General features: G+C 38.2%; 1 protein-coding gene across 1 annotated transcript in view; it reads left to right on the top strand.

Annotated features, from left to right (window-relative positions):
• Nucleotides 1–24,252, top strand: part of SCAPER (S-phase cyclin A-associated protein in the ER) — a 140,976-nt gene that overhangs the window by 15,539 nt on the left and 101,185 nt on the right. The window contains 12 exon segments of the mRNA XM_009869196.1: nt 6,053–6,153; nt 7,517–7,633; nt 10,638–10,798; nt 17,689–17,951; nt 18,408–18,656; nt 20,179–20,349; nt 20,793–20,868; nt 21,292–21,409; nt 21,749–21,860; nt 22,324–22,464; nt 24,167–24,249; nt 24,251–24,252. The exon segment at nt 24,251–24,252 is cut by the window's right edge and continues 65 nt beyond it. Coding sequence (XP_009867498.1) covers nt 6,053–6,153; nt 7,517–7,633; nt 10,638–10,798; nt 17,689–17,951; nt 18,408–18,656; nt 20,179–20,349; nt 20,793–20,868; nt 21,292–21,409; nt 21,749–21,860; nt 22,324–22,464; nt 24,167–24,249; nt 24,251–24,252 — 1,594 coding nt within the window.

The raw sequence follows: 24,252 nt of genomic DNA, 5'->3' as shown, positions 1-24,252 counted from the left end.
ATATCGTCTTAAACCCTGTGTAAAAACAAAATGTGACAACTTCTGGCATTTAAAACCTGCTTAACCGGGTAGAAAAGCGATTTGTGGGCTTTTTTGTGTTTTATTTTGTACCTTTTGCTCCTTTTGCTCTCTTGTATTCTTACAAGTTGGTATAGTTTTATTGATTACGTTGTCACTGCAGATAATGTTTGATGCTCCCAAATAGGAAAGGGCTCTAGTGGCTGGTTGTGGTTGAAACTGCAGACGAAAGCGTTGTGGTAAGGCTGCAAACAGTGGAACTGTGTGTAAGAAGATCGCTGGTTGTGTATATTTTTAGCTTTGGGCACCGCTGAAGTTGGTATTTTGCTATTGCTTTCAAACTGAGAACTCTCGAATCGGGTATATACGTGTAAGGTTATGGCTTCGATGCTTTGTATCTAAAGATATAACGAACGTGGTTGAATTATGTTTAAAATATAGATAAAGAGTTCTCAAATTTAAGCATCATTTTACTGTACATACATCATTTTGTGCAATAGTTGTAGGAATTAGATATTTAATAGATTTGGTGATGACCTTCAACATTTCAAAATGCAAATTGCATGGATATTCTATACACCGACTCGATTTTCATGTGTCTAATGTTTGTATGAACATTTTATTAGCTAGTATTTTCTAAGGTTGAGTGGTGAGCTCAATAGTAACACTTTTTAAAATGGCTTTCTGTAAGCTAAAGGGATTTAAGCCCAAAACAATTTGTAGATGGAGGGAGGCAGACTCTGTAGTCAATTTTGGCCAGTGGAATTTCGGTTAACACAACAGAGAAATGTGTCTTATGCACCTATTCTTTTATGGGATTCAGGTGTCTCAGCAATTGAGTTTATTCATGTTTTATTTATATTTGTGTGTGGTTTTGTGTATAAAAAAGAAACAACACATCACACACGTAAAACTTGTAGTGATAGAGTTTGAGCAACTAGATCCGTCAGCTAAGGATATACAGTAAGACTAGAAGAATCTCAAATCTGATTGAATTGTTGGGGTTTTTTTCCTCCTAGACTGAATGAATGGCTTCAGCTGTTTTTGTTTCCTGTCAGAAAAACTGAGTTTTATTATGTAATGCAAATGTGAGAAGAACAGGGAGAAAACAATACAGAATCATGGTTTTGTATTTAAGGCTTTTTAGGAGCGATAATTTGTACCGTGAATTTCGCTTCGTTCCTTGTAGTGCCACAAACCCTAAGAAAGGTATCCCAAGAAGGATTATGAAGTAATGAAGAATAAGAGAGCAATTGGGAGAACCTCAGTTACTGGAAAATTATTGATTTTCTCCTCTCTGCATCTGTTTTAGAGTCATCTCCTCTTCTCTTCTCTTCTCTCTTCTCTTCTCTCTTCTCTTCTCTCTTCTCTTCTCTTCTCTTCTCTCCTCTTCTCTCCTCTTCTCTCCTCTTCTCTCCTCTTCTCTCCTCTTCTCTTCTCTTCTCTTCTCTTCTCTTCTCTTCTCTTCTCTTCTCTTCTCTTCTCTTCTCTTCTCTTCTCTTCTCTTCTCTTCTCTTCTCTTCTCTTCTCTTCTCTTCTCTTCTCTTCTCTTCTCTTCTCTTCGCTTCTATCCTCTACTCTCCTCTCCTCTCCTCTCCTCTCCTCTCCTCTCCTCTCCTCTCCCTCTTTTTAATAAGTATTATCTACCAGGTACTGAAGTTGGTTTAATAAGAGATCTTTGGCTAAAGGCTTTGGCTTTCTCTCATCCCTTCCCAACATTGTAAGAACACTTTGGCAATCATCTTTGTTTAACCTGACCCGAAAGCTGGCTTTTAAGTGTTTGCAATTTAATTATATGAAAAAGGCTACAGGGAATTTTTTGGAGCTATTTTTGTGTCAAATTACTGAAGCACCCGGTTAACCTTAAAACATAAAGAAAGAAAGACAGAGCTTAGCTTGCCTGCTGCAAATGTACGCCAGCACAGAAAACGGAGTTTATTTTGATAAATACATAATCTAAACTATTTGGTATAGGTAATGAAACAATCTAAAGTATGCACAGGTTGTAAAATAAACCACATTTCTAATCTTGGTAATGAGCTAAAGTACAGATGTGATGACCGAGGTAGTTCCTCTGGCATGCATGCTACTATTTTGAATTGTAGTAGCACGAAAAGCCTACAGTCTTCCATGCTTCTCTGTTTTCTTCCTCTTTGTTTGAGATGGGGAGAATAAATGGAAAAGACGATTTCCAAACAAAGGGAACTTCTGCTTTTAAGGCTTGTAATGGGCCTGTCTAGGACCCAAGTCTAGATTATCCTGATTCAGGAATGTAGGATTACTCTGATGTAGTTACTCTCTGTGTAAGGGATCCTTGCTGACTGCGAAATAATGAAGATGATCACCCGACTGATGAGCCTCGAAGTACAGCTTCAAGATAGATACACAGAGAATAACGTAATGACTGCGAGCTGGTGAAAAGGAAAAGCACGGAAAGCTTTTTGACATGCAGGACTATTGATCAGAGAACTGAAGAGAGGGGAGAAAGAAACAGGAGCTGTATCGTGGGTGTTTTTAGGTTTATGTCACTGATTTTCTTTTGAGTGTTGTTTTTTTAACAGCATTGCTTTCTTTTTTAGTTTGAACCAGCTCTTTAAAAATTGCATGGGATGGATATGACCTTGAAAAATAATGGGATTTAAAATTGTTTTGACTCTAGTGCAGCCGTAGCCTACCCCATAAAGGTTCCTTTTTGTCAGCACCTTCTCAAGTGGTACAAGTTTCCACTGCTTCAGCACCACAGGGTATATCTGCTCCCTGCGGTCCCGTAGGTGAGCCGGAGAGCTGTATTGATGTCCGAGACCCCGGAGCCCTGCGCGCCAGGATTGTGTGTCAGTAGGACAAAGGGATGGCGCCAACCGTCCTGCTGTATGCGCCAGGAACTAGAATTAATTACAAACCAATCGAATCCGTTGCAGCCAATTGGTAAACTAATTGGTAATTTTAGCCGTACATCTATATGTAGTTATCTGGGTGCCTGTAACGGCGCTTTCTGAGCCACTTTTGTTCTGCTTCATCCTGCCTGACAAAATGGCCCTCATAGCTGTAGGCAGAAAGATGTGCATCAGTGGATATGGGGCCGCTCCAGCTGCTTGTCTTGTTTGTATTCCCTTGTTCGTAAAACACGACTCGGGTTACAGCTGCATGGTTCTGCTCTGATCATTTCTGATAATATGTAGCTAAACATTCCTTAAAATAGGTTAAGCCATTTATTGTATTTTTTTTCCTGTGCCAACTAAGTTCAGAACTCATACTCAGATTTATTCTTTTCTCTTTTTTTTTTTTTTTTTGGTGAGGAGTATCGCAGTGGCAGACTTGAAAAGTAAATGATTCAGAATTAAATTTTGCTTTCTATGCTCTTATTGTTAGTAACAGTCAGCACAACTTAGTATAGGCTGACCTAAATGGACATGAATTGAATTAGAAAGCTGAAATTTTATTAGCGACATAGAAAAAAGCACTGGCTAAAATACTTGACTTGTTCATTTCTCATAGCAGACTTTACTTAAGAATTATTTTGGTGCTGTAAACCAACTGCCTTGTAAGAAAGATTTCTGTTAGCTTTATTGTGGAGCATTTCAAAACAAAGAGCACCTTCTCCATGAGCAGGGCTGTTCTGTTTGATTTCCCTTGTGTTTGGCTTTCTGGTGACTTTTCCCTTGTAACAACCAGCATATGCTCTATATCTGTCATACAGACTGGTTAAAAGGATGCTTGTGTGAAGAAGGAAGCTGAATTTCAGACTTGCATTTGTGCTAAACAGTGAATAATCGTCCATATAATTTTATATGAAAAAACGTTTTACATACATTAGAGGTCCTTTTTCTATTAAAAGAACAATTAAAGGTAATGATGAATGGGACGTGATGTGACAAAAATGTGCATTAGTTACCTGTAGTGGAGTATTTACTGTTAATGTTTGTAGTTAAACACTTAGAACCAATACACTTTCATTTGTAATCAGTCCCAAGTATTTCTAAATAATAATTATTTGCCTCAAGCAGAAAATTTCCCTTAATACCAGCATGAATGACTTTGACATAGTAAAGAATTTGCAAAACGGCAACCTTTTCTCATTAGTGTTTTCCTTATACCCTAAAATTATGTCTGTATTTTAAACTCTGTGTGTGAAACTGATGTAAGTTTTTACAGAATTCAAGCTTACAGATTTTTTTATATTTTCAACACCATAGAGGACAGTAAACATTTTTCCTGTCTTTGAAAGAGTAGTTACACAAGCTTCTGTTTCTGAGTGACAAGTTCTCGAACTGTCTCCTTTAGAAATGAGTGAATGTGCTTCCTTGGGTGATGAGCAGCATTGCTGGGACGGTGCCTTATGCTGTTGGCTGTGATGGCCCGTGTGGTTTTTCTCACATTCAGTAAATGATATTTGAGTTTCGATGTGGAATATGAGTGATCTCCCAGCTTCCTGCATGGTGAAACCTTGCTCCTGTCTCTACCAGTGGCCGTAGGTAACTGTAGCTTGTGAAGTAAGGAACAGAGCTAAGAGTTTAATCCTATGGTCTTCTGCTCTGCTTTACTGTGAAAAAATGGCTCTATTGTCTGAGGAAATACTGCAGGATCCCAGCTGACCTTTTAATTTTTATTGTTTCTGTATGTGATCTGGCCTTACTATAGTTACTACACTTGTATGTCCAACCAAACTGGAAGTCAATGACATAGTCAATGATTTCTGAAAGTCAAGGATATTTTTGTCGGAAACAGATCTTCTAGTTGGCTACTTTTCAGCCACGGGTGTTTTATCTATGAATTCCTTCATAACACAGTGTGAAGTCAAGTTAATTTTATTCTAACTACTAGTTTTATTCTGACTACTTAAGATTTTTCAGTGTTTTGAATAAAACTCTGGCACACCCACATCATCTCTGATAGTGAATTATGGGAATTATGGGATGACTAGAGTGCTGTTAAAATCCCTCTCAGTTGTGTTATTTTATGATAATGTCTAAGTCTTTCAAGCCAGAAAATATGTTCATGACTACAGCTTTCAGTAATTACTCATGTAAAAATGCATAAATTCATCAGTAATGCCATCTAGTTCAAAAGTAATTTTTAAAATGATAAGAAATTACTTGGTTTGTAATGCTCAAGAAGGATTATCTGGGTATTGCAGTTGTAAGGTCTAGGCATGTAATTGCTACGCAGACAGGAATGTGCAATCAGTTCCTTTTTTCACTTGTTAAGGTGTGCTCATCTGAGAAGAGAATGGAAACTTTGCAGTTTGTTGTGTTCGTTTTTCAGTATTGTCTCAATGTGTCAAACGTGATGATTTTATAAACTGAGTGTAGTGCTGCAGGCTTTCTCTTTTTGCCTCTCAAAATATCACCATTGAGGGTCTTCCTGATTAAAAACTACTTTATTGGTACAATAGTGCCAATGATCTCACGTGACAAGAGTCTCTGTCCCTAATCTGGACACGTGCAAGCAGACATCATGTGGAAGTTCTGTACACTTGAAAGTCTGTAGGAACGGGATGCGGTTTGCTGAACGTCAGAGTCATAGGAACTGCTTTTTCCTAGTCCTGGGATCCCAGGATTCTCCAGAAGGAATTCCCTCTGTCTGATGCAGATGCCTTTGTGTAGCTTTGTGTATTTTTCCTTTGCAGACAGATTAATTGTGAACTTTTTTAGTCTCCCACAGGCTTATCAGGTTTTACCGACATTTTTGCTTATTTAATGAAGTATGTCTAGCGTATTTTAAAAGATAACAACTCTGACAAATCCTGAAGTAGTGATATTTATGTGTGTTAGGACTTATTTTCCTTAGACATTGGTGCTTGCAGAGATCTTGGAAAATGTGTGCCTTTTTTGACAGGAAAAATGTTTTAACGTTGTTCACATAAAAATTTTGACTACCCAGGCTTTTTTGTTTTCAGGGCTTTTCACGGGTTTGTTTTTTATGAGAGCACTACAGACTTGTACATTTCCTACTTACTTTTCAGTTCCTTTATTAGAATGGGGAGATTGTTTGGTTTTTTTAAAATACAAATGTTGATGTAATGATTGCTTTTCAGGAAGTCCTGATGATGCTTGATAACTATGTAAGGGACTTCAAAGCATTGATTGACTGGATACAGCTACAGGAGAAGCTAGAAAAAGCTGATGCTCAAAGCAGGTAATTAGATTTATGTATATTTTAACCTATGTCCAAATACAATCTCATAGTAACCTTCATTTTGTCGCAGAGATTCGGGGAATAGAAGCAATTTTAATATTTGCTCTGAGGCTTCAGGAAGGAAATTTTCCTTTTGCACAGAATCAGCATGAGGGCATACAGAGTTGTGTCCTCCGTGGTGATGTTGCCACTGCTGGAAATGGTAACGGGTTTGGAAGTACAGTGCTAGAAAGGTAAAACTGATTACAGCATTGCAGTTTGTGCCTGGTGTTGAGTTTGTGCCTTGGTGCCTGTTTGAGCTTGGAGAGATAAGTGAGAAGTAGGGTTTGCTGGTATGGTTCTGCCTCTAGAAGAAGTGAGACCTGTAGCACTGTGGAGTAATACACTCGAGTTCTTCCTTTTTGCTTTGTTAGGAAGTGAGTTCAGTCACTCATCTGCCTAGGTAGAGATGAAACGTGGCAGAGTGGTTTCGTTAGTTGATTATAGGTTGTTAATCCTTTTAGTAGTGTTGGAATCAGTTAAAAATAATTTATGTCAGTGCTTTTCTGAATCTATCTTAACTGGCACTGGGTTCTTCAAGCTTGATTTTGGTTTTAATTGCCAGATATAATTTTAATATAGCCGTGTAGCTTCACAGCAAGAGTTAAAAATAAGAAAAAAATAGCAACAGCTTCGATGAGATGCCTAACTTGGCTTCTGCCTCGAACTGTTCGATATCTTCATTTTGTGTCTGTTGAACTGGTTGTGTTCTAGCTCAAGCCAGGACAGATGAGAACATCCTATGTTAGTGGCAATTAACTTCAATCCTCTGTTCAGTTATCTTCACAAGTACGCGGTTATCGGTACATGTTAGTGCTGACAAAGTTTAATATGTCAGTAGTACAATAGAAGCAGTGGATGGGGATATATTTGGTTAGTTCTAAAGTTTTTCATGTACTGGAGATATTTGATACCTGTATTAAAGTGACATTTAAACTGTATTGAATGGTCTGTTACACAGGATAGGAAAACACTGGGTACCTTAAAATGATTGGGGCGTTTATGTGCATTGTTATTGTCTCTAGAACTAGAGGATATTTCCGGTCTTACCCCTGATCCATTCCTTTTGACTGTTTGGTTTGATGTTTGCTCCCACACTGACGTTTAAAATCAGCATTGTGGTCCTGAGAGTACATATCACTTTTGATATGGGTCTGGCTAATAAGATTTGGAGTAGATGCAGAACAAGTGCTAGGGTGCATGATTAAGTTCAGTGATGCTGATCAACACTTCGTAGCATTTTCAGTCCTGTTTTTCTTTTAAGGTGATAGCAGAATATTTATTGCAAATTTTGTTTTTAAACTTCTCCTTTCTGAATTTGCAGACCTACTTCGTTAGCCTGGGAAGTAAAGAAAATGTCTCCAGGACGCCATGTGATTCCAAGTCCATCAACAGATAGAATTAGTGTGACGTCAAATGCCCGAAGAAGTTTAAATTTTGGGTATGAAACAAGATCCTAAGTTTATTAAAGCTGTCTTAAGGATTCATTTGAAGTAGAACTCATGAATGCACTGTTTTTCTTGAGTAATCAATATATTATTTTTCTGTTTATTAAGTCATATTTGCAATTATTTGCTTTTGTGAAAGAAAAGCGCATAGTCCATAAAAGAAAATCCTATCAAGGACTTGATTGTTTTACTTACTTTGTTATATATTTAATTAATGGTCATTCCAAAGACCTGAAGATAAAACACAATTAGTGTCTCTTTAATACTTTCTTCCCACTCCAAAACAGAGGTCAATATGTCTGTAATTGTCATTTTAAAATTGCTAGTGTATGCAGAGCGAATGGCCAGCTGAGTCTGCAAAAGTAAATATAAGTCAAAACCAGTGAATATAAAGTGAGATGATTGTGATTCTTATGAATAGCAAAACTGACACTAGTTGAACTATAGAGCGTGTTATATACTACAATAAGGCATCTTCTACTTGTCAAAATGAAGTGGCTGTTTGAACGCAGCGTGTAAACACCAGCTGAGAGCAACGCTGTCTGGTGCTGTTTCAGTTCTGAAGAGTGCATATATGTCCCGTTTTAGTCTTTCTCAAGGTATGTTTTGTGCTTCAGTCAGGCTTTTTGGGATCTAGAGCATGTCCTGTACCGTTTCATAAGTTGATTATCATGTCCTCAGCAGAGAAGTAATGTTAGACTATTTGGTCAGTACCTCTGTGTATTGAGCTCTCTTAAATTTTGAATATCAAATATTTCTATAAAAATACAAAATGCGTTTAGTGGGAAAATTGGTCAGCGGTGCCTCTTTGTGGATACATGTATTGATGCCTACCTGAGGGATGTCTGCTTGAATGCGTGGTGACAACGGGGGGAAATACGCACAGGTAGTCAAATGAAAAGTTTGAATCTAGTGGAAATCAGTGCTCTTCTTGTTACTAGAACACAAAGAGCAGCTCAGCATAGCGATGTCTTTCAGCTAAGCCTCTATTTGCATGCAATTACATGTTGCTATTGTTACTGGAGCTGTTTTATTCACCGTCACAGGGAGATGATTAGTAACTGCATGCGTTAAAGCAGCTAACAACAAGATGAGATTTCTGTCCTTCAGACTTCCATACTCTTTATTCTTAGTCTGCTTTTGTGTCTTGAAGCAAGGCAACACCAGACAACTGCAATGTTTTGTGTATGTTTGAGTAACAAGGGTAGAAAATAAGGGTTCAGATGTGCTTGGTAGTATGAAGATTTTTCACAGAACGCTAGGAATTATTACAAAAGGAAAGGAGAGAAGAGAAGGTGGTGGTGTACCAGCCTTAGAAATTCATAGTGAATGACTCATACCTTTGATTATCTTCATCTCTACCCAAAAGCAGTGTAGAAAAGATGGGAAAAGGACAGAAACTCGAAACAGAAACAATCAGAGGCATCCAACAGTATTGATCATAAAGAGAAGAATTTAGAGAAGAAATAACCAGAAGGATATGATAAATAAAATTACAGAGATGATGAGCAGGAAAATTTTGTTCATTATTTTTCATGAAAAGGAATTGGGAGTACTAATCAGAATGATCCAACAACAAGATTAAAATGACAGAAATATTTTTCAAGACTTAGTATGTAGAATCTGTTATTATGTGATGCTTTAGGTGCCAAAAGCATAAATTACTGCAGAAGTTAATATTACAAAGATTAAAGTCCAGGTTTGCTTATTAAGCACAAAGATGTATTTAATAAATTACATCTTCTCAGTGCAAGTTGCTGCAACCTGGAGAGTATGCTAAAGGAGAAGTCGTTCTGTATCGCACACATCCTGTCTCTTTGCTCACAGACAGGGCGTGGGACTTGGCCTCTTTTCCTGGTTTCTGCACGTGAAAAGGTATTGCGTCCCCAGGGGATCAGTGGGGGTTATTAAACAAACCAACTGGTTGTCCTCGTTCCTAAAGCACCCAAGGAAGAATCCAAAAAAGAAGAGAACTAAGAAGAGATATGTTCAGCTTGTGAATTCATGGTTTATAGAATTATTCCTATTTATAGAATTAGTTTATAGAAGTATTCCTGATGGGTATTTTTGATGACTTGATGAAAATAGGAAATAATTAAAGTAACATCTTACTGGGCTTAAAATAAGTGAAGGATTTGGCTGTGGGGGGGATTTCTGCACAGTTATTTGAAACTTGCAAGATCTCAGTTTCTTTCTCCTGGCTACCCTTCAGCTAATGAGGCACCCGGATTTCACAGAATCACAGAATGGCCTAGGCTGGAAGGGACCTTAGAGATCATTTAATCCAACCTCCCTGTCGTGGGCAGGGACACCTCTCAGCTAGATCAGGCAACACACATAGGGACCAAGCGGGGATTGAACCACGACCCTAGCGTTATCAGCACCACGCTCAGCCAACTGAGCTAGCCAGCCCCCTAGTTGTTGGACTGTTTTAATCAGTGTTGTAAAGCTTGGAAGAGAAATCCATTGTATGGTTGCAGATAAAATTACTCCTGTTACAGAAGAGAATCGGATGCTTGAACATGTGCTTCTTAGATGTTACCATTTTTCAATTTAGAAAAAAAATTCCTTGCACTCACTTAAATAAAGCTATATAGATTTGTGCTCTAAGCCTTGTGCAAAACATGACTGACAAGGTAGTCCCCTAATAGAAACGAAACCAACCTGCCCCACCTGGTGTTTTACTGCTATGTCCTTGTTTCTGTGGTTACATTTACTTTTATCATGAGTTGAATTTATGGGGATTTTGCTAATGAGAAATCTTCCAAGGCCTTAACGTTCAAGAACTACAAGTTTAAAACTGTGTAAAAGAACAGAGTGCAGGCTGCATGAAGAGTTACTTTAATAAGTTTTTCTTGTTTTATAGTAGGTTTTGGAACTAGCTCTCGGTCTGAATCATCAAATGCCAAGATTCAGGAGAGGGTGTCTGGGTAAAGCTTTTGATGAACCATTCTGTTATTTGATCAGACAATAAAAAGAGCTATGACTTTCTTTTAGGAATCCTGCAGTGACAATTTCTGCCACACGCCTGGCTCCTTCTGGTGTAAGTTGGGCTGATAAGGTGAAAGCCAATCACGGAACTAAAGCTGCCAATCCTGAGCTAGCCACAGCACAAACCTGTCTGCCACCTCCAGCACAGAAGTCATCACGGAAAAATGGCAAGTCTCTAAATTATTTTCACAAACTGTGTGGTATAAAGTTAGTTCAGGGTATGTTGACCTATTTTCAAACCAAAATTTTGCAAAATACAGTGTTGAAATGAAGTATTGAGGCAAAAGATTATGGCAGCCTTACATTGTAATGGTTACAAAGTTGTGTTTTCAGGTGTCAATAACTTTCCACTGTATTTCTACTAACTAGAATTGGATCTGTTAAAATAGCAGTACGTAACACCCTGACAAAAGGTCTTTGGTCATAAACTGACAATCTGACTGTGATTTGGGATGCTTTAACAATATAAAGAATAATACATGTCCAGGAAACTGTCAAAGAGCTCAAAGTATTTTTATGTGCAATATTATCAAAGTGTGCTGAAGTTAGCAATTGATGGGTTTTTCTTTGAAGTCAGGAGTTACAACATTCAGTTATGAATTCTTTCACTGAAGACTCTCCTTGGAGAATGTTTGATAGGGGGGTCTTTTGTTCTAGAAAACATTTGTTTAGTTGTAGACGTGAAAACAGTTAGTTCCTTTGCACACGCACTGGAAACCAGAGATTGTCTTCAGAAATGCTTTTTTTCCATTTATTTTTTCATGTGTGGTCCCAGATGATGTCCTGCAAAATCAGCAGGCAGGATGTAGAAATAGATGTTCTGAAATAAATTTTAGAAACATTTTTGTAACTTGTATTCTTTGTATTTAAAAAAAAAAACCACTAAAAGAGCATGTATTAATTTAGAATAGTTGTACATTCAACCTAGTAGTAGCAAAAGTCATGTACAGTGATTTGGAGACTTGTGGTAGATATGGAACTACAATACCTTGTCCAGGGTATCTTGCAGTTGAATGTAAGTGAGTTCCGTAGCGTGCAGATTCTTACGCGTAGAGAAGAACAATCAGAACTGTGCTCTAAAGTGCTTGTTTGACTGGGCATTGATTTGCATGAGCACCATTCAGAGAACAGTGGCAGTTTGGCTACTGCCAAACTCTCAGTGTAGAGAGTTCTCTACACTGTAACTGAAAGTGTCATTTCACTTACAGTTTTCTGTTGATTATCACTCATATTAAAGTGACAGACTCCAAGCTGTTGTTAAAATGCTTTTGTCAGGGATTCTTGTGCATACAAAGCATTTTATTAGCTGCATGGGAAGTAAAACTAACCTGCACTTCCAGCGGGTAAGGTATTTTTCAGAGGCTAAAAGGAAAACAAAAAACGGTAGACTTAGGTTAGGTTCAGGCGTTTCGAGGGCTGAAGAGTCAGCATTGTGCTCTGTTTATTGGCTGTTACCTGCTGCCGCTGAGCTCCAAAAAGAGCTCTACTACTGGCCTGTGAGCATTCAGTAATTTTCAAAATCAAATGAGCTATACAATTCAGACTTGAAACATTTTATTTTGAGAAATAACAGTCATTCCTTTTTAGCAGCTTTGATTATTCTTAAGCATCTCTTATCTCTGACCTTGCGTTGGAGAATTTATGATTTCCTCGTGGTGGAATTGTAATGCTTTTAACAAATCAGATTCTTTTCGGGAGCGTGTTGTGCTTTGCGTGGAGGCTAGAATCACTTTGGCAAAATCAAATTAACCTCACTGATTGGAGCACAAGAGAATCTGTGAAGTTTGCGCAAAGGGAGTCACAAAGGCTCTTCACATGCATTATGGAAGCAGCTACGAGGCTTGTGTATCATCTGCTCTGGCTGGTCCCCAGCTGATGCACACACAGCTGTCGGTGCTTGCAGGCCTGGTGGGAGGGAGGAAGGGAGGATTCCTCCTGCCACCCTGGAGCGCTCTCTTGCCCACCCTGGAGCCCAGCTGGGGCTTACAGTGGCAAGATTCCCCAGAATGCTTTTTCTCCAGTGATATTCAGCAGCATTGTCATGAGGTTTCACAATGATTTAGTGAAGTGGACAAGTTGTAGGATACTATATCTTGTTCATGGTTGATGGAATTTCCAAAATTAACTAATGAGTCCTTGGGGACAAAGAAAAGACGTTATTTTTCCAGATAAGTCTTTATTTTTTTTTCTGAATGCATAATTAGGTGAGGTTAAATCACTTTACCTTTTTTCTCTCATTGAACTTACTGTTACCCTCAATATTTTAATGAACTTTAAAAAATAATAATTTTGTCTTTCATGCTTGAAAGTTTTCTACAATATGAAACATAGTCTAGTCATACTACCTGGCGAGTTCATGGCAAGAGAAAAAATTATTCTAGTTATATGGAGGCAATAGCCTACCATGAAATTAATTCCCAGGTGCTACTAGTAAGAGGTGAGATAGGTTATACAAGTCTAGAGCGTGTATTAAGATTGGAGGTAGGTGCTTGCAACTGTGTATTGTTTGTAGTAACTTAGGAGAAAGGGCAGTCAGGAGCATCTAAACTTCTCAGGAATACTGGATGCTTTTTCTGTTATTTGCTAAGACTTCAGCCTTTGCAGGACACACAGTCTTCTTTCTTTTTAAAATTTATTCTGGCTTTCAGGGCTTCTGCCCTGTTAACTGTGTTTCGGCTGAGTTCATGTTTCTAGGTTTGCTTCCAGATTCTCAAGTAATCGCGGTTGGCAAAGTACCTCTTCGCTTTGCTTTTCCAAAGTGCCTCTTGTGCTTGCATATTGCCTGGTACAGTAGTATTGCTTTAGATTTTAAAAAAAAATTGGGGCTGAAGTTTAGGAATGAGTGGACAAAGTCAAAGAGGCTTCTGTAGGCACGCATCTCCCCAGGTAGAACTCCTGAGAGCTGTGCACGTACTGGCCTAGATTTATTTTATTGCTGCGGCCAGGAAAGCTGCTGGGCCAGGTCTTGAGGCGGGAGGAACTCGGGAAGAGGAAGGCTCTGTGGCCGCTGGGGCCTCTGGAGAACAGATGGCTCGTCCTGCCCCGTAATACAAGAGCAAGCAGGGACGGGGAAGTTCAGATGAAACCGGAGAATGATCAAGGTAATCAAATGAATTATTCATTAACAAAACCCTGGGAGTAATCAACCCCAGCATGTGATACGTAGCATGTGGAGGTGGCTGCTGGGCTGTATGAAAAGAATTCCAGACTCAGGGAAAAAAGTGAAAGAAAGTAGGAAGGGTGATTCCTTACTTGATATTAACTTACTTGATATTAACTTTGCTTCACGTTAGGGTCCCTGTGATCTCATGTCAATAATTGTGTTAGCTTTGCAAACTTTTTGTTAAAAGTGTGCCTTGAAATAACTGAATACTGAATTGATTAGTGAATTGGAAAAGTAAGTAACCACTTGTGCACAGCTGGTTGTCAGATGGCATAAAACTGTTAAGCTAATTCCAAATATTTCAACAGGTTGAGTGTGTGCTTGCATTAAAAACTGGTTTGTATTTGAAGAATTTACCAAACAATATTCTTTCGAGCACAAGTATTTCGTGTTACAATAGTTAACAATAATTGGACGTGTCTTGAGTAATGATTATGAATCTGACAGTGAACAAAAAGAAATTAAAAATTGAGCATTTACGCCTTTAGTAAAAAATTCATTCTTACATTAGTAAGTGTGGTTATGGCTTTTCCGAATAATTTTATTCCGATTAATTCTGTTATTTTAGAGCATTGAGATATATGCCATGAAACAAGAATTCAACTAGTCAGGGCATGAGATGTGTTTTTTTGTAGAATTAACTTCAGTAGATATTAGTAAAGTGTATTAGAAGAGTAATTATTACTAAGATAGATATATATATATATGTAAGATTAATATTTGTTATTATCTAGATGTTAATAAAATTATCTTTAGGTAGCAGATGCTACTAAAGGGTATCTCCTGATATTTTTAATATAGAAAAGATACGTTAGGTAAGAGCTGACTTCAGTTTTTGGACCAAGCAGAAGTGCAATCTTGCAGTCTTGTTTCACAAAAGAATTGCAATCTGACAGTCTGCTGCAGAAAAGCAGTGGCAGTTTTTTGGTTGTTTTCGGCAGTTTTCTGAACAGTCTCTCCATTGTCTGTATAGTACTCATCAGGGGCATTTCTTGGCCAAATTTTATCACGAGCTTTATACAACAAAATCCTTGTGGTCCTACCAGTTGCAGGTGTCAGTGGGGTCGGAGCAGCCGTGTTGTACGAGGGCCCTGCACAGCCCTTGTCCGGGTCACGCAGGGCCGGGTTCTGCCCGGGCTGCGTGCCTGCCACTTTCTGCCCTAAATCTGTTCGTGATTCCTGTGGAATTAAAACCCCGTTCACTGGAGTTACTGTTGGAGGTCAGCTTGTCTCTGAGAGGGTAATAACATGTTTCAATCACTTGGTCCTGTAGGAGAAATAATCTTTTTTCCTTATAAAGGGGAAGAAATTAAAATAAAGCCAAAGTCACTTATAGGGGTCAAATGGTAAGCCAATTGTAAAGCAAAAAAATAAATAAATCTGTATCTTTTTGACTGCCCTCCCTGCTCAGTGGTGCGTACTGAAGCGTGTGCAAGTGCACATGTGGGCAGTGAACATAGAAAGGCTTTTTGCAGAGGTCCCTGGTTACTGTCAGTCACCTGAAGAGGTTGGCCACAGCCACTCACACAAACTTCTGGAATTCCATTTACTTTAAAATAGTCAGGGAATTTGCTAGATTAAAACAGTTTCAACAGTAAAATAGCGAGCTGAATTATCTTTTTGCATCTCTCATATTATCAGTATTGTTAGGGTTTGTGAAAAACTACACAGTTGTGTAAAACCAGCTGTTGCATGAGCTGCTCGGCTAGGGTAAGTGTCCGTACAGTCCTGCTCACTGCCCTGGTAACTCCTGATTCGCACCAGCCATTGCTCGGGGCTGCTGCCTTTCCTCCCGAGACGTTAAAAGAACCCAGTAGTTAAACGAGCACTTTTTGGTTGTGAAATGCTGGGTAGCAGAGTATGAAAGGGCCATTAGTTCTGGTTTAGGCTCATTTCCACTTTACTGGTACCTGCCTAGAAGTACTTTAGTCCCGTAGGTTGCAACAGTTTTATCTTTTACCTGAAACAATCTGTGGGGTTTTTGACAGTCCTATGGCTGTGCCACTGCAGTGCTCTGTAGTGTAGCCCTCTGGGAGCGTGTTGGTACCAGAATTTCCGTACTTGTTTTAGAGTTGCCAGAAACAACATGCCCTTGAGGAGAGTTTAAAAAGACTCAAGGATTTTTGACCATGAAAATAATGTTAAGACAGGCCCTTCTTATATCCTCTAAATTGCTTTAAAATAAACATATATGTTCTTAAAGGAAGAAAAAATACTTTGTTCTCTCATCTCCCTGCGGGCGTGTTGACCTGCGTAGCGATGTTACTGGCAGTCCATCAAGATGGTTCACTTGTAACCTGTCGTGTTGCTACAGAAAGCAGGTGGTATTTTTGGAGCTTAACACGTTTTTTAAACCGCTTTATATGTTACTTTTAAAAATGAAATCTCTAGAAATGCAAGTTTTAAGCCAGTCTTTAAATTGATAATGTGCAATTCATCATAATATACGAATCATTGTGTTTTCTCACCGCCCTGGGGTGTTTCAACTTACATTTTTGACAAACAAGTAGACTCATACTTATTCCTGTTAATATTTATGTTAAACTTTAATATTTGAGCTCTGATTTTTATGCGTGCACTACAGGACCATTCTTGTTAGTAAAAGGTTTAGAAATACACAGAGAATGAATTTCATTATACAAGTTATATTCTATAATTTTTCCCTCTGTAAAGCAGGTGATTTAATGTTGGGTTTTGATTCTCCTCCAGGTAAAAATCATCTCCCACACCCATTATTTCCTTTTATGCAAATGATCCTACAAATAGCTTATGCCAGAAGTATATTGGAAAAAATCGTGCATAGTCATTTCTTGAGTTTTTTGCAAGACCTTTTGTTTGAATAGTAACACGTGAGCTTGCCTTTCACACTTGTGACTTGTACCATATGGTGGCAAAGAAATCATGGTAATTTCAATATGTATGGGAAGTTATGTGCTGGTATTAATTGCTGGCCACAAAAATATTATATAGAATGATGGAAGTTCACTTAGATATTCTGGAAATCTGATCACACTTCAGATTTTTCAGATATATACCAAGATTAGATATCAGAAATGTTGATCAGCAAGTTGTATTTAACATTTATTTAGTCACCAGAGTAAATTCAGGAGAACTACTCTTCTGTAGATCGCAAGGATGCCGAGGGCTGGGAAACAGTTCAGCGTGGAAGGCCGGTTCGATCTCGATCCACAGCTTTGGCAACAAAAACTCTTGTAGCTGCAGAATCTCTGAAGGCCAAAGGTGACAGTGACAAAGAAAATGTTGTTTCACCACCATCAGAGAGTAAGGGTTCTATTTTCTCAATGTACAGTCCCACTGTAGCAATATTTTGCTATTTCCTGGAATCCAGGAAAAGAAATTTCCCCAAAGCTGACGCTGATGAGTGCATTTTTATTATCAGAATTAAATAAATGGGAAAAGTAAAGAAAACATTTCTGGAAGAATAGTAAGTCACGTTCTGGACAGTACTTTCCACACTAAGACATGCAGTTACGTTTGTTCTTGCAGAAATTTGCACTTTCACAAAAGACCTGTAATGTTGCTGTTGCTGTGAAGAAGAGGGGTTGTTGTGCTTTACCATCTCAGGAAATAGCTACACAGGCAGGAAAAGTTGAAGTACATGTTGCCATTTTCCCCGTGGTTTTGTGTGTCAGCAGCTTAGCTACTTGAGCTAACGGAACTGGTCGCGTGGATAGACTTGTTCTGTGTTTGTGAAACTTGAGAGCACTCCTTGAAGTAAAAACTTTGCTGAGGAATATTTCGTTGATCTTTTGGTGCTGATTTTTAAAGAGAGCATTTTTCTATCACCCCACTTACGTAATACTGTAGTAAAATAGATGTTTCTATTTATAAGTCTCCCTTTCTTAGAATAGGATGTTTTGGTTTTTTTTGTAGATCGCAAGGATGCCGAGGGCTGGGAAACAGTTCAGCGTGGAAGGCCGGTTCGATCTCGATCCACAGCTTTGGCAACAAAAACTCTTGTAGCTGCAGAATCTCTGAAGGCCAAAGGTGACAGTGACAAAGAAAATGTTGTTTCACCACCATCAGAGAGTAAGGGTGGGAGTTCAGTCGCTGACAGTGGTGCATCCAAAAGTACAGACCTTATAGAGAAGGATCCTTTGCATCAGTCTGAAGGTCCTCTTACTGCGAGGACTCAGGTCAGTACAATTTTGAAACATTTTCTAACCTTAAATCCTGCAACTTTTTCTTTAGAGCATTTTCTAAAAATAGTGTTGCCTGGAGCTTTTATTCACTAATCACATTGGAAAAGGATTTAAAAACAGTGGCTATTTTGGTTACATTTTACGGAAACGCTCTGAGATGTTGGCACAAATAAGCAAATTAAAAATCATGAGATGAACCCTGTATTTTATGATTCTGTGGACAAGTTTACCATGTTTTCCAAAACCTCAACATTAGACACATCTCGTACATAAAATATTCCAGTAGAAAGATCCAACTTTTACAAGGTTATGAGTAGCTCCAATCTATGTGGACTTGTTTGCATTGCTCACCGTAAGGTTGCCAAGTATTTTGTTGAAATGCTTTTGACTCTAGTGACTTAAAAATTCAGCGTGTTACATTTTGTTATGTTTGCAAATGCCTTGTGTTAGCTCACAGCACGTGCCTCAGAAGACAGTGGGAGCACTGGCACACCATTGCAAGAAGATTCCTTACAAACAGCTTCTGAGACGCCTCCAGTTCTCGCAGATATGGACTCTACTTCAAAAACTCTGCAAATTAGTGAAGCTTCATCCTTGATCACTGATCCTGTGAATGGGCATCAACCAGGAAAAGCTGAAGCTAAAACTGAAACTGAAATGGATCCCTCAGATATTTCAAATGTGAGTGCTGCCAGATTGGTAAGAAATCTAATGAGATTTCTCAGTAAATAATAAACATAAGCCTTAGTTTTCGTTCTGTTGTTGCACAGTGTTTATTGTTAGCCTGCTGTAGAAATTATAGAAAAGTCCATAAGGTACTTACTGTACAAAAATAATTTATTGCACAGACACTTTTCATGGTAAGATTTAATTCCAGTAGATTTTCTGAACTTAAACTAGAAAGATCTAAATGCCTTGCTTGGAATAAAGAGGTCTGTGCTTTCATTACTTTTTCTTACATATACATTTGCCATAAATCTTCATTTCCTTCCCCTATCAATCATTTTCAGTCAGACTCTCATTAAATTCTTACTCCAGTTTTGCTAATTATTCAAACTGAAAACACATGGGATATCAAAATTCTGTTAGAAACAAATGTAGAGCTCTGCCTTTTCAGACTAGCAGAACTGCTCTTTTGGGTCTTCCTATATAGCTAGCAGTTTGGACGAACGCCATTCTTAGGCAACAAATGGGAAGTCAGTATTCTGGTTTTACGTGGCTTCCCCAAAAGAATGTCCTTTCTTGTCTGTCGAATTCTGCAGGTTTCAGGGTGTGTTTGCTTTACTGGGATTCTCTGAGTGGAGAATTGCAGTAATGCTATATAAAATCCAGGCTATACTTTCAGGTTATATTTTGATTTTGATTTTTTCAGTAACTGGATTCAAAGTCTGACTTGCATAAGTTTTCCTGTAAATCGCTTTCCCTTTAACATCTTTTACAGACTGGGCTCCTGCTAGGTGATTTCCAAGTCAAGTATCTCTTTGGTTTTAAGTCTGATTTCTAGCATCTCATCCACTACCCTTGGTTCGGATTCTCGATTATTAACAGGATGCTGACAGTTTGGTGGGGTCTGTGTCTCCTGTGGTCATTTTACTACTCCTGAGGAGTCGGCTTTGAACACCGATTTGTGTATTGTGACAGTGTTTGGTAGCAGGAGCGGAAATGAACCGATTCGTACTGCACGTAAGAGAAGGAAAAGACAGTCAAGTCAGCACATTCAGGCTTAAATTCTTGACTAACTGTCTTGACATTCATGTTGGAAAACAAGTACAGCCTGAAATAGTGCTGTATTAACTATGGTGAAGTTTCCAGAGAGAGTTTATCTGCAAATCCGTTTTCATCTTTAAATCATACTTTGGAGCACGATTCCTTTTCTGGAGATAACAGCAGGGCATGCCGTTAGTGTGTCAGTGTATACGTTGCTTAGTCCCTGAGACTATGTATGGAAAAGATTAATTTGAAAAGAACTTTCTTTGTTGCTTTTAATGATGTGAAAAATTAATTTCATCTAGTGTTTCATGTGACTATTAAATGAGTTAAAAGGTTGCTAAAAGTTTTAGTGGGGTTTATATTTCAGCTAGCCACACAAAATATGGCAGTGAAGGAACTACAAGTAACTAGAAGTTGAACAAAATATCCTAGAATTTGTATTAAATATATGGAAACCACTTTTTTGTGCCTGCTACTGATTCTGGGTTTTCTGGATTCATGTTTCCTACAGTCCATGGCAGAAGTCCTTGCGAAGAAAGAAGAGTTAGCAGATCGCCTGGAAAAGGCAAATGAAGAAGCCATCGCTAGTGCTATTGCAGAAGAAGAGCAATTAACCAGAGAAATTGAAGCAGAAGAAAACACTGACATTAATATTGAGACTGACAATGATAGTGATTTCTCTGTGAGTGTTCAATTTATTTTTAATATCCAGCTTCAAGGTGCCTTTGATGTCAGTGGAGGATGAGTGTGGAATTTGTTAGTGTTTGCTTTTGCATTAATGTAACCTGTTTCACGTGCAAATACAGTAGATAATATTATGTAATAATTATGCCATACCCTCTCGGGTAGATTTAGTACAAAGTCTTCTGATGTTGCAGTCGTGGTCCTGCTGCCTCTTTCTCTGGGCAGAGCTGGGAGAGCTGCGACTTATTATCGTTGCCACCACACAGGAGCTGCTCTCGGTGAAGCAGAAGTCTCCATTTCTACTGTCAGAAACAGCAGGAACAGGCTCTGTCTTTGTGATGCCTAGCTCAGTTTGGAAACATTGCTGAATATCCCCGAGTTGGCACTGTTCAAACGTGTGGAGGTTTATGTTTTTACTGTCTGGATCTTACTAAATTTCAGGCTAATATTGGCAATGGAAGCATATCTTTCTGCGGTATGTCCATGGACTGGAATGATGTTCTGGCAGATTATGAAGGTAAAATTTTATGTACGATTATGCTTACATTGAAATGACAGCAAAATTTGGAAATATGCCCATTTTACTTATGGTTAGTTGAGATTTCAGAAGATCCTCCTAACATCTAAATATTATTCCAAGTTATGTAATGTTTTATGTTACTGTGTGTTCAAACTATCTCTATGTGTCTATGTTCTTCAGCTTTCTTCCCCGTCTCTGTATTAGATTTTTAAAGTTTGTTACCGAGTTTTATCATAACATTTGGATAAAAGCATAATAAAATCATTAAACATCAAAAACGCACATAGATTAGAGATGCTTCAGTCTGTGTTTGCACCTTACATCAGCTCAAGAGAACCCGTCTGAGAGAACTTCAAGAGGAACTAAGCCTCACTAATCACACTACTCCCCCCCAAAAAGTGTTGTTTTCTTTATGTACAGCTCGTGAATCATGGCGCCAGAGTAATTCTTGGGGAGACAGAGTGGAAGAAGAGCCTGCACGTCCACCTGGACATGGAATACACATGCATGAGAAGCTGTCGTCACCGTCACGCAAAAGGTTTTAGAGTTGTTACGTGTCTCAGTCAGTGAACGCAAACAACCAAACTCATGGCTGCATGAAACTGTTCATAAATCCACCTTCTTTAAGTCTGTGCGTGGAAAATATTGTAGAAATCAGTATATTATTTTCATAATGAACTAGACTCATACTAGACTCATACTACATTGTCCAGTAAATAAAGACTGGAAGACTAGAACAGTATTTGCATTTAGGGGAAATAATGGCCCATCCAGCAGCCTGTTTGTTTTTCTCTTTCTCATGATGACGTATTGTTTGCAACACTGTCAGTTAATGTCATCTCACTTGCTTTTGCTCTGCTTTGTTTTTTATTAAAAGAACAATAGCAGAATCCAAGAAGAAACATGAAGAGAAACAAATGAAAGCTCAACAGCTTAGAGAAAAGTTACGTGAAGAAAAGACCTTGAAGCTTCAAAAATTAATGGAGAGGGTAAGCTTTTTGTAATACAAAGGAGTTGGTCTGCTATCTTTCAGAAAAGCTTTTTTTTCCACGTGGTTTAAAAATGTTACAGGTTAAAGCTCATGGTAAAATGCAATTTTCCTCTGAGTCTAAGTTCACGTAGTTTTCACAGAAGACTCATGCCCCAAGGATGTTAAAGCATTATTTCAAATCGTGAACTTCTGCAGGAGTGTTGCTGTCGTGCTATACTGACTCAGATCCAGGGAAGGCATGATGAAAGTAGAAACAGGTTGTGTGTATCCAGCATAAGTGCTAAAACTCACCAAACTGAAGCACTTAGCATTATCTTTGGGTTAAACATGATATGAGCTTTGTGTAGGGCATCAAAATGTTCTATTAGTATAAATAAAGCTTCAAACATTACAAAATTCTGAGGGAAATTCACTCCCTGTTTTCAGTCACCGTGAGTAATGAGTTTACTCATTATGTATAGGAGAAAGATGTACGGAAATGGAAAGAAGAATTATTAGATCAAAGACGCAGGATGATGGAGGAAAAATTACTCCATGCAGAATTTAAACGCGAGGTGCAGCTACAAGCCATTGTGAAAAAAGCACAAGAGGAAGAAGCTAAGGTAGGTTGGTGTGTTTTAAGAGGGAACTGTTTAATAGTTATGCTTGGACATAGTTTGTACCTCAGAGGGCTCATGAGTAGGTTGTGAAGGGTGGTGCAAGTTAGATACAAACACATGAAGCGAATAAATGCTGGTCTCTAAACCGGTCAGTTTTTCTCTAATATGCATTTAAAATTAGTTAGCTAGTATTTAAACATCATAGTGGGTTGAACTGAAAGAAAAGATGGGCTTAAATAAAGAGCTGATGGTCATCTTGCTGCTTTTGTTCTTCACCAAGAGTATGACAGCGTTTTTGGTAGCAACTAGTCCTCCTGAGAGGAGTAGAGGATCTATAGCGCAAAAAGTGATTTAGCTTTTTTATTCAGTTGCTGTTTCTGTCTCTTGGATTGAAATTATTTCTAGATTACTGAAGTCAGTCTAACATACCTTCATTTTTATTTCATTACATCCATGTGACTTCTCTAATCGTATTTACCATCTAACACTTACCATAATTCCCCAGCTAAGCAGATGTTTCAAGTATTGTGTGTGTTTAAATGTGCAAGATCTGCTGCCTCTTGAGGTTGGCGTGTTCTGCAAATAAAGGTTAATTGGGCCAGGAGGCTTTAGAGAAATAGCTGATGAGTAGTAGCTGAAGACCGTGGTAACCTTTGCTGCCTGGTTGGTTATTTAAACTCTCACTTCTTACTTGGTTACCGAACTGTGAAATCTATTCTGTAAATGGATTCTAGTCAGTAAACAAAGCAACAAATGCTGTCCTACTACCCTTTACATGATGTTTTGGTTTTTGTCCATGTATCTTATCTTTACTCATTTATTTTGTGGACTCAGACAGAGCACGATCTTTGACTACAGCAAAAGAATTTGTCTTTTAATCATAGGCTTGAGTATGGCTTATAGCCAATAAATTTTTATGATCTTCCCCAATAACTTTGATTTTAAGATTATGATTTTATTAAATCAACGTTAACTTCAATAAGAGTTGGATTTTTCCCCACACGTTTAAGTTTCTGTAACGTTTTCATTTCAAAGCAAGATTGACAAGGATTTTGTCAGCAGCCCTGTAGCGAGGACAAGATACTGCTTACTTTCATGAACCTAAGTACTAGAAAAGCATATTCTTTGATCTTTTTAGTATACACATGGAAGTACTTTTAAGTTAGCCTTTCTTTTATTCTTGTGTATGGCACTATTGAAAAAAAAATTATGTTTTCTTTTTTCTTACTTATAGTATGTGCAATTTCACTTTTTGTTCAGTAAGTACCCATATATTTAAAGTTAGATCAAAAGACTTCTTGTATTCTTCTAGCAATTACCTATTTTACCGATTTATCATGCTGGGTCTTAGCATACTAGATTCTGTGAATGAAAGAAGAGGCTACTGAAGTCTTATTGCTCCAAAAATTGGAAAGATTTTCCTTATTTACCCAAAGTTTCTTGGGTTTTGATACAATTCAGTTTGTCTTTTTTCTATTCCATGGGCTGGCTGGTTTAAAAAAACAAACAGCAAACAGGACAACCAAAAACCCCAAGACAAAATGAAAATCTTATTCTCGAGCTTGATGGTTTTCCAAACCATTCTGGAGAAGTGTCCCACCGCTTTAATTTGTCAAGTGGATAATTAACAAGTGGAGGAATTCCCTAAGAATGAAACTTATTTCAACTTCTCAGATCTTCTCTTATACATTCTGGTTATTTGCAGGTCAATGAAATTGCATTTATAAACACTCTAGAAGCTCAGAACAAACGTCATGATGTGTTGAATAAACTGAAAGAATATGAACAACG

This window comes from Apaloderma vittatum, unplaced genomic scaffold (genome assembly GCF_000703405.1).
Source record: "Apaloderma vittatum isolate BGI_N311 unplaced genomic scaffold, ASM70340v1 scaffold285, whole genome shotgun sequence".
Taxonomy (NCBI): domain Eukaryota; kingdom Metazoa; phylum Chordata; class Aves; order Trogoniformes; family Trogonidae; genus Apaloderma; species Apaloderma vittatum.
This window is presented reverse-complemented; position numbering and strand designations above follow the sequence as displayed.